General features: G+C 35.3%; 1 protein-coding gene across 2 annotated transcripts in view; it reads right to left on the reverse strand.

Annotated features, from left to right (window-relative positions):
- The window catches only part of LOC136807980 (dehydrogenase/reductase SDR family member 4-like), a 47,807-nt gene continuing 36,213 nt past the window's right edge, over positions 1-11,594 (reverse strand). Inside the window, exons 4-9 of one of the 2 annotated variants that reach the window (XM_067064609.1) lie at positions 10,683-10,753; positions 10,097-10,145; positions 9,228-9,362; positions 8,525-8,580; positions 8,034-8,144; positions 1-282 (exon numbers count right to left, since the gene is read on the reverse strand). In XM_067064609.1, coding sequence (XP_066920710.1) covers positions 270-282; positions 8,034-8,144; positions 8,525-8,580; positions 9,228-9,362; positions 10,097-10,145; positions 10,683-10,753 — 435 coding nt within the window. In that variant the 3' untranslated portion in view covers positions 1-269. The remainder of the gene's footprint in view (positions 283-8,033; positions 8,145-8,524; positions 8,581-9,227; positions 9,363-10,096; positions 10,146-10,682; positions 10,754-11,594) is intronic. The other variant, XM_067064608.1, reaches the window with a different exon arrangement.

An 11,594-nucleotide genomic window follows, 5' to 3' on the forward strand; every position in this document is an offset into this window, starting at 1 on the left:
TAATGCAGCATATCTGGACTTGCTCCAAGAGCGTTTTCATTGGACGACCACGTATTCTCGAAGTGTCATCATTAAACATAAGCTGTTTTAATGAGCGTTCGTTAGACATTCGAATGACTTGTGCACTGTCTCTTGCACAACACGTTCGAGTTTGAGGTTGTCTTTGCAAGTTCTCACATTGATGGTTCCAATATTGGGTGATGAGATGTTCAACCGTTTTTTTAAGGGCGTGACCGGTCAGTTCCTCATCCCGAGACAAATCCTTTGTTTTAGTTTTCGATTCTATAAGAAGAACTTAGACTCAAATTTGGAGTAATTGGTGTTTTTTTTTTTTCGCTAGCGATTTTTAAGCTCACGGCAATTCTTTTTCGCACCTTTTCTGTATTGGTCTTTAAATTGGTCAATTTTCAGCCTCAAAGTAAAAACCGTGAAAACATGTATTCTTTTTCCTTTTTATAATTTTCATTTTTGAAAAATTTCAAGAGTACTTTGAAAATTGTTTACTCATTCTCTTTTTCGAATATTTAACTTTCAAATTTTCAAAGCTAAAAGTCTTTCAAAGTCACTCTCGAATGTCCACGCTCGAATGTCCACCCACGATGGCTTAACAACTCCTAGCATAAGAGTAGTTTTACAAGATACTTTTGATTGTGGTAGAATTTAGCAATGTAATATCTTCTTTCCTTGCTACTCTAGATTGAAATTGCAGTTTCGATTCGGTAATCAAAATAACTTTTTACCGTTCTTGCAAAATCAGCTTGGTGAAAGTAGTAGACAATTTTCTTGAAACACATTAAAATTATGTAATTTTTTCCTTGGAAAATACAAGAAATTGTATTGGTCGATTTTCCTTGGAAAATACAACAAATTGTTTACGGTAATTTTCCTTTGAAATTACAAGACATACATAATTTCCCTTGGATAAGACAGAAAAATGTTTTAGTCAATGTTCCATTCAATATACAAGAAAATAATGCATATCATTTTCCTTGGAAAATACAAGAAATCATTTACATATTTCTCATAAGTAAAATATTTAATTTCTCAATAATGATAGCGAGCGAAGCGGGCTTACTTATCAAAAGACGGCTAGTTATTATATAAATCATAAATTTTTGATCCCGAGGCTCAGATTTCTAATTAACGCCCACACTTTCTAGACTAACCTGGCCATCCCTCAGCTACGGCCGCACACTCTGCCTGCCTGAAAACAGATTGCGACGCAGTTAGCCCCAAAAGTGAAATAAAGTGACTCTTGGCTATCCAACAAACTTTGCAGGAGCTTCTATCTTCTAGAAGGGAAGATTTATCAGTTTAAAGGTTTTTTACTTTTAAATGTTTCCGTTTCATACCAGACACATATTTCATATCAGGACGATATCTCCCTACTGTTATATTGAATAAACAAAAAATAGTTCTTTTTCTCTTTCTGACCAATCTTGTTCCACATCCGTGTCAAGTCAATGTGAAAAAGCTTGTAAATTAAAAATGAACTCTTGTTTAAAAAACAAGGCTTGAGCTAATCAAAAAAAAAAATTAAAAAGAGACCCGAAACTTATAAGATTGGATGGATAGAGCGGGAAAATTAACTTATATCTATTTTCTTTGTACTAATAAAGTACAACCAGTTCCTGAGCGTTTTCTCCAACGACGATGGAAAAACACCAGACATTGACATTATAATAACGAGGAACGGTGTACTTAAACCTGAATTAGATCCTGAGAAAGCTAATGGTACAGACGGAATCTCAAATAAAAACTTGAAGGAATCTGCTAATATCATATGTGATGCAGTTGCTATGATCTTTCAAGCCTCTCTGTTGTAAGGAAAGATCCCTGACGACTGGCGAAAAGCATCCATCACACCGCTATACAAAGGAGGGAATAAATCTCGATCAAACCCAGAAAGTTACCGTCCTGTTAGCTTAACCTCAGTTTTATGTAAAAGCCTTGAACATATCATTCATATTCATATTATCAACCATCTAGAGCATCATCACGTCCTAACAGACCGCCAACATGGATTCAGAAAAAAGCGTTCATGGTGAGACTCAGTTAATAAAAACTGTAAATGACAAGCCTAAATGATAAAGGACAGGCAGATGCAGTCTTACTCGACTTCAGCAAAGCTTTTGATAAAGTGTGTCATCGAAAATTGTTGCTGAAGTTGAGATTCTATGGTATTAGAAATAACGAACTTGATTGGATTGAGGACTTTTTAAGAGACGGATCACAAAAAGTTCTTGTTAGAGGGTCTGAATCACCTGAAGGGAGTGTGACTTCAGGATTACCACAGGGTTCGGTTTTGGGTCCATTACTGTTTTTGGTTTATATCAATGATATTTCTGCAGCAACCACCTCGTCTGAAATAAGCTTATTCACAGACGATGCCTTGCTCTACAAAAATGTCAAATCTACACAAGACAAAGGTGATCTTCAAAAAGACCTAGACCGACTTATTCAGTGGGAGCAAGACTGGTCAATGCGGACAAGTGTAAAGTTATACAAATTACAAATAAACGAAAAATAATTGAAGGTACCTACTCAATCCATGGGTACAATCTTGAACTTGTTAAAACTGCAAAATACTTAGGTGTATTTCTTGAAAATAAATTGACATTTAAGCAGCACATTACAACCACTGCTGCTAAAGCACAAAACTGCCGACACTTTCTACAACGTAACCTTGGAAAATGTTCAAAAGAGGTAAAGCTGCAAAGTTACAAAACCTTTATTCGCCCAATCGTTGAGTATGCCTCTACAGTATGGAATCCATTTGGAAATCATTCGTTAACATAACAACTAGAACATGTCCAGAGAAAATCAGTTCGTTGGATATGCAACCAATGGAGCTATGAAGCATCCCAACTGCTATGATTGATAATCTTAAGCTTCAAACATTGGATAAGAGACGACAAATCAACCGGTTATCAACGCTGTACCAATTCCACCATGGTCTTAAGTACATGCCAAATCAAACCATCAGCCAACAACGGTGCACTTACGTTTTCAACCTATACAAGGCGCCATACTACGTCACACATATTCATTCTACCCGTACATACGAATGGAACGAACTACCAGTAAGTAGTGAATTCTAGCTCACTAGATAATTAGTTCATCTCAAATAAGTTATTTTCTCTCTGAATCGTTACATTTTCAAGTTCTTGAGTCTCGAGCTCATCTATTCTAATCTTACCTACATTCTATCCTTTTTGTTGACGTCTCTAATACTAAAAACAATTTCAATCACTATTTTTAGCATAAAGTTATTTAAAACCTAGTTCCTGGTCACAACTACCTCATAATTCTCTAAATCTCAACTATTTTGTGCTAGGAATTTTAGTCTTAATCTTCTCGCAAAATTAATTTGAAATTTCTCTTGCAAAATGTCTGAAAATATTTTTTTTCTTCTATTCACGTTGCTTTTATTAGTACTTTTAAATTGTTATTATTTAAATATCCGGGAAAATGTACATATGTACCCTTTGGATTAATTTATAGAAATAGAAATACCTAAAACACAGCTCAGAGACTACTTAACACTGCAGCATAACGGGTGTATAATATAAACTAAAAGCTATACTAACTAAAAGCGGTTATACATTCGAAACAAAACAAAAAATTCCATTGTAAAAATTGACGTCACAATGTATCTAAATATCGAATAAGCGAAAAAAAATATTTGACGTCAATTCATTTTCAGAAAAGAACCACTTGGAGTTTTGATTATCTCAGAAGAAGTTCGGCTTAGAATATTTCGGCTAATTTTTGTGATTATTCTAAGCTTTTTATAAATATTTATCAATTAATTTTCATTATAGCGTCTATTACGAATTTATTTGAGAGTAATGTACGTTTAAATTGTATTTTTGTATCACATTTTTTGGGCCATTGAAGAAACAGTATGGAATACTGCCCAAGTTATCATAGAAAAAACTATTCATCCTTGAATATGTGCAGTCTCGATGGGTAAGTCTTTTTTATACTTCTTCGCGATTACAGTTGATGTTTTCTTATTTTAGGTCTCAATTATTTTCGCGTTTCAATTAGAATTTGGAAATTCGATATTCAAGTCAGCAAATATAGAAGATTTTATAATAAAAAAACGTTATATTTATCCTGATTGGTGTTTCAAATTATCGGATCTTCCTTATTCTACGTTTTACACCGAACTCTACATGATTTTTTATTATAAAACCGATTAAAGAAAATTCGAAATTCATTGCAGCCCTTCTTACTAAAGAATAGCATTAGACGGTTAGGTTGATAGCGTTATTTCTTGGGGAAGATTATTGGAATGAATAACTTTTTTCATTGTCGAATTCGGATGTTGGTTCTTGAGATACACATATTGCTGCCTATTTAAGATGGAATAAACATTTCAAAATTGTTTTTTTATGAAAATCATACTTTGTTCGACTTCGACGAAAGTATTTAAGGAAATGGGGCTTTTTCAAATTTCTTTTTTTTTGAGGGGAGAGGACAGATAAAAGTGACTGACTCACGAAACAACCGTTTACGCGGACGGCAGAAAATTCTAATTTTGAACTTCTAGTATACCTCAAAATGGCTATGTTCAGTACTAATTTTGCCTAGAGGTTATGTAGACTCTGTGTATTTACAATTATGCTTTATTTTTTGTATTTAGGGAGTCAGAATTTAAGCAACAGTTCATTGCTGATGAAGAGCAGTTTGGATCTCTGGACATTGATAAACCAGAATTCAATATCGACGATTTGGATAGTGCTATTACTTCAATCATTGGAGACATAGAAATCAATGATGGATATCGAGCACATTCTCCATTACTGGAAACCTTGGAGCAGAACCTCAAACGACCAGATTCTCCAGTGATCCAACAACACTTTATTGAAACGACCAACTCTGTAAACGACAATCATCATGTCGATGCAGAATCAAAATTGATCGTTGCAGGACCTGTCGTTCCTCAACCTATCAATGATCAAGAATCAAGCAAATCTGATAAGTTTATCATGGATAATGCTGATGTAAGCGCTCCAAACTTGAAGCCAACTGTTAATGCTCCATTATCCGACCGACAAGAATTGATGTTGTCTCAAGTCGGTTCAGATAATGCAAACAATGCATTCAACAAACAATTATTTGACATCAATCAACTTTCTGATGAATCATGCTCTGGTCTTGAAGACATTGATGCTCTAATCGACGACCTCTTGGATGGTGGACAACCCGAATTCGATTTAGATCTTCAGGCAGATCCTCTTTCAGAATCTACAACTCAAAATTGCGTCCTTGATCAAACCAGTTCTACGACAGAAGTTATTCATCAGGCACCAAACTATTTGTTGGATCCTCAGAGTTCACAATCTATCTTTGCCAAAGGACAGGATAGAATCAACCCTATTGCTTTCCCAACAAATTTAAAGGACTTCGGCGAACAATTAATGGCAGAATCTTCAGCTGATTTGGACCAACTGTTGGCTTACATTGGAGACTTGGCGCCTAACGATGATTTCGATCATCAAATGGAAGATGCCGATGAAGAAGATATCGATTTCGACATCACTTCAGGTTCTCAAACTGACCAAAAAAATCTCGATATGGTTCCAGTACATTTAAATTCAATGGGAAACCAACAAGAAAACATTCCTCAAGATCCTCTAGATATGCAGGCAGCTCAACTCATTGACCAAAACTTCAACCAAGACTTCTGTCATCTGCCTCAACAACCTCTCATGCCGACTGGATATACCGATCCTTCGGTTAATCAAGGAAGATTTCAAGGATATCAAACAGTCAATGGCTTTCCAGTAGTGCAACAAAACCTGTTCAATATGATTCAAACACCCGGTTACCCAAATGGCATCCAGCAATCGATTCTTGGTCAAAATATGTCCATGGAAAATCCATTCCCTGTCGGTCCAAAAAATCCACAATCATCCCAGGCGGGTCAGACGATCTTTTCAAATGTTGAAGAAAATGGCAATCCAGCCATTCCAAATAATAAAATCAACAGCGTTGACAATTCACCGAAAATTGAGTTATCCTTGAAAGAAGGAGAGCTTCAAAGATATTTGACTCTTACTGGACAATACCAACAACGCCACTACCACCTCAAAACATCCATTCCAAAAGAATTCATGAACTCTGGACCATTACGTGGCACCGAACCGAAGGAACCTTCCCAGAATGAATTGATTCAACAAAAACTCAAAGAATTGAAAGCACGAGGTAATGTCGATGAAATGATAGATTTCGTTTTCGGTGAAGCTCAAAATTACGTTCTACAAAAGCCATCACGCCGTGGAAGGAAACCTAAAAACAAAGCTCAAGATAGATTCATCCCATACGATAAACCAGTAAGTAGCAAATCCTATAGAAAAAATGATTCTGGTGGAGCCCCAATGTTTGGATTTGATTCTAAACAAATCAAAGGTTCAAAAGATGGCATCTTGAACCAATTACACAACAACGTTCCTGAGCGACCAATCAACAGCCCCGACAACGCCTTCACGAACCAATCATATAACAGTTTTCATTTCCATCAGCCAATCCAAAGTCAAAATAATAACGTAATAATCAACCGATCATACAATAACAACATTGTTTTCCAGTCACCAATCAATAGCCCTCTCATAAATCAATCATATAATAACAATTTCTTCGAGCAGCCAATGCAAGGACCTGGAAACATGTTCGGGAGCCAATCCGCATATCACAGTATTGCAAGCCAACAACCAGGATCATACAACAACACTGCCTTCCAACAGCCAATGCAAGGGTCCAACAACATCTTCGGGAACCAATCATATCAAAGCATTGAAGACCAACCAGGATCATACAACAACAACAACAATTCCTTCCAGCAGCCAATCCAAGGACCTGCAAACATCTTCGGGAGCCAATCATACCAGAGCATTGTTAGCCAACAACCAATCAGAGCTGCTAAGAGAAAGCTGCTCAATGATGACACCGATAGAATGGTAAAAATGCCAAAACTTTAATAAAGACAAACATAAAGACAACGTATAAAAACAAATAAAAAAAAATTCCAAACTTTTGTATATATTATTTTAACTTAAAGACTTTACTCGTATACATTTTTATAAATCTATGTCTGATCTCCAATGCTCTTTGTCTTGGTTCCTTACTTTGAAGCCAAGGTTATAAATTATATATTCCAAAGGTCAGGTGTAATGTGAACTTCGGTTCAATCAAAAAAAATTGGAAATTATTCATTAAAATATACCTTGTAAAGATTAGAAAATTTTGAGAAAAGTCCCGAAACATCCTTTTCGGTCTGCAAGGTCAGTCTTCCATCCCAGGGAGCTCAGCAAGTATCATGTAAAGATCTATATAGGCATGGAAATCAAGGTGCAAGTGTCACTACTTAAGGTTTTTTTTTAACAAAAGATAAATTTTTTTTTTGTAAGTTTATTATTGGTAGAATATTTCGAAAATAATTATTTGTCTTATCAATTCATACATGGAATTATTTACATTTGAAAAAAAAACGCTAAACATGCTTTTTTCAGTGGTCATATTAAATTTCAGGTCACCTAAGTGTTTGACGTGTGAAAACACCTTTATCATGTGATTGGACAAGAAGAAATACGCCCTGGACACACTTTCGAGACTAGTAAGGGAATGACTGTTTGATTTAGATTTTCTGGCAGATCCTGGCAGATCGCTTCTACATATTTTAAATGACTTACAGTAACAGACGTAACAGTCTGATGCTATGCTATGAGTTGTGTTTTATTGGTGATAATCCGATTTTTAGCTCAGGGTAAACGATTCTACAGATATTCTGCTTCTGAAATTCGTCTTTGTCGAGAAGCATATCTTGGAGTGGTATAGCTTACATTTTCAAACTAATTTTAATTTTGCAGATCATTTACTAAATGGAAAAATACCCCTTTATATCATATTATAATGCATGCATTCTCACCATAAAAAATATAAAAATTTCTCAAAATCTAATTCAAAAATTTACAAATTGAAAACAAATCCAAAAAGGTTTAGAAGAAATTTAGGAATAGACTTACAATCTTGAATGTACACCACCGGTAACCATAATAGTCTCGCCAGTAATATAAGAAGCCTCGTCAGATGATAAAAATACTGCTAAACCTGCCAACTCTGATGGTTTGCCAAATCTAAAGAGACAAGGTTGGGAAAAAAGACATTTAGCAGGCAATATGATTGGCAGCATTCTTTAGGCTTGTGCTAAGAGAGCCACTAGAGCTCTGTCTCACAGCCCCGAAGGAAGTCTTTTTCCCTCATATGGGATGAAAAGTATCTATCAAATACATCGATTACATCCCCAGATTTCATTGTAAAATATTGGACTCCAAAACCATCCCCACTGGACTTTTCAAGCTTGTAACAATAGAATCTTTAAATCCCCATTGGGATTACGATGGAATATTTTATCGCGGGAAGAGATTTTACCAGAGCTGTGAGACAGGGGTGTTTTTTTAAATGGACATTTTGTATATCAACCAGCCAAATCAAATCAAGAACAATTTCTATTCACCTGTTCAGTGGAATAGTTTTCAGGACTTGCTCACGGTACGCATCATTTGACAATGGCTGTAAAAATTACGAAAACAACAAGTTTTAAGATTCCATAAAAAACAATCGATCTGGATTAACAAGTTTCATTTTTCGGTTAATGTTATCGATTTTGTGGCAATAACTATGACACCGAGTGAACAGTTTGTTATATACAATGTTATTTTTAAGACTCGTTTGGTAAGAATGAGAAGGCTCATTTGAAAAATTTAAGAATTTATAAAAAGAAATACTGAGCTTAAAAATTTTTGTTCTACCACGTTTTAGACAAAACTTAAAGTGAAAATATTTCAGGTACTAATCTTTAAAAAATTCCTGCCCTTTTATAAAAAACTATATGTAAGAATCGCTTTTAAGAATATTTGAAAGTCCAAAATTAGATTTTGAGAATCATGAGCATCGTTTCGGTTTATGTGCAATTCTTATGTCATTAAGAGGGCTGCGTTAAAAGAAAAGAATAACGAAATACGATAGAACTTTCATAAATTACGTCACGAAAACATCACTTGCCTCGTATTTAAACAATTACCATGGTGATTGTGTCTCTATTTAACGAATAGGAGGTAGCTTTGATAAAATCCGCTGGGAGTAAATCACCATGGCAATAATTTCAAAACGAGGCAAATGATGTTCGTAACGTCATTGATGAAAAGGTCCATTCATACCATTTCATTCATTTGTGTTTCAATGACTCCAGGAGCGATCCCGTTGACACGAATACCCATTGGTCCACATTCAGAAGCCAATGCTTTGACCAAACCCAATATGGCGGTTTTTGATATGGAATACGCACCGATCATCTAAAATAAAAAGGTTTACAAGTTAGCGATTAAACACCCCAGACCAACTGGAACCCTAGCCCCACTAGAAAATTTGGCCAGAATCCCGTCCCCAGTGGGTAGAATACTCTACAATTTCATCCTCACAGGGGAATTGACTTTGATTCCATCCCCATTCAAAATTCAATGTACAAATTGCACTCCAAAACCATCCCCATAGGACTTTTTGACTTCAGAATTTTTTGTCCCCATTTTGTCCATCCCACTGTGGGGAAAAGTTTCACCGAGACAAGAGTGTGAATAACTTCCAAGGTTCATCTTAAGTTTTATAAATCTTGCAATGGACTTTAAATGGACATTTAAAACAATGTTATACATCAACTGGAAATTATATACAATCAGTGCTTTAGAATTTAGCGAAGAATCGGCCAGAATTTCAGAAATTAAAGGACATAGTCCAAATTTCCAGAATTTTCGATTAAAACTTTTGAATTTTGATTTAATTTTTGGTGGCGGAAACTTATTTTCTGATCTATACGGCGTAACGGAAATTAGGGAAAGAATTGGCAGAGTTGGGTACACATCTGTTCAAATGCCCAAGGTAACGTCATGCTAACAGAATTCAACAGCCTATCGATTCTTTAAAAATTATTTTGGGGTTAACTTATTGTAATCTTTTTGCAGAAAAACTTCTTAGGTGTATATCAGTAGCTCGAGCTTCCTGGAGAATACGAAATGGTAGTCAAAAACCTCACCTGTATTGGGTTGTAAGCAGCCATTGAGGAATTAAAAATCACCGACCCGCTAAAATAAGAAAAAGAGAACTGATCACTTCAAATTATTCGAATCATTTAAAAAAGAGAAAATGTTTGTTATCAAGGTACGGCCAACTTTCGCGGGGATTAAATTTCACGGATTTCGCGGATTTGGGTGTCATCCGCGAAATTAAGTCCCATTGGAAATTTGGAGGAGCCTCATCCACGAAATATTTCTAAACGATACTCAAAATATGTAAAATAAATACTTTTTGAATGGTTACTTGCATCAAAGAAGCGCAAATAATGTGTATTTCAACAACCAACATGCATGATTTGACAGTAGAAGTCAAAAAATCGTGAAAATATTGCCACCCAATATTGCCATACGCGAAATTAAGTCCCCGCGAAATTTTTGAATTTCGCGGATAGGCTCAACCGCGAAATTTAATCCCCGCGAAAGTTTATCCCATTAATAGGCGGAATTGTTTTCAATGTTAACACAAATTTTAATAAACGAAGAATTTGGCAATTATTGAGAAGTTATTATTTGAATTTTATTTTAACGGATTTTGAAGAAAATTACTTTGTCTGCTGTAAGTGTGGCATTGCCTCTTGTACAAATTGGAATCCGGCCTTCACGTTGACTGAAAAGATCTAAAAAGCAGAATGATATATAGAATAGAAGTTTTTGGAAGTTAGCAATCGCAGTCAAGGGCGACCCGAAGGCTCCTTTTTTTGGGCAAATCTTTTCCCTGAATTCCTTTTCACTTTCCTTGAACGCTTCTTTTTAATCGCTGAGCATTATGCAGTGGGAACCATTTTGAAAATCTTTGGAATAACTCGGCTGGGTTCGAACCCAAAACCTTGAACACCGTACCTTGATGCCTTCCCTTCTTTCTACGGCCGCTGAAGTACACTTTTTTTATAAGAACAATTTTATAAGAACAATGAGGCTCAAAAATGCCAAAAAATAAGAACAATTTAAGAACAGCGGAGAGGCTGAAGTTAGAGAGTTATAGCAAAAAGAATCACTGGTTTCTAAAATCCTCTAAATAGTAAAGTAAATAGCCAAAACTTGTTTTTTACCTTAGAAAAAATAAAAACAAAATAAGAACAATTCAGAGCTCAAAGTGCCAAAAAAATAAGAACAGCCGAGCCTCAGCAAAAGTTTACTGGTTCTTATAAAAAAAAGTGTAGACAACCCCGGTAAATCAGAGTTTTGTCCATTTTATTTCGACGCCTGTTTAAGGTTGAGTCTAGCTTCCAAATGCAGGTTATTATTTAAATGTCTATATATTCCTTGTCAAAAGTTAAAGAAATGACGTTGAAAAAGGGACATGTTCTACGTTTTACAAATGGTATTTCACATCTACTCATTTAAAGCTAAAAGATTAAAAATGTGTGATAAAGATTCGTTTATTAAATATCTGGATTTGTGTTGGTTAATAACGTTCAATATATTGAAAGCTGTCAAAACATTTCCCAGCAACCCTGT

This window comes from Clytia hemisphaerica, unplaced genomic scaffold, assembly GCF_902728285.1.
Source record: "Clytia hemisphaerica strain Z4C2 unplaced genomic scaffold, Clytia hemisphaerica genome assembly, whole genome shotgun sequence".
Classification (NCBI taxonomy): Eukaryota; Metazoa; Cnidaria; class Hydrozoa; order Leptothecata; family Clytiidae; genus Clytia; species Clytia hemisphaerica.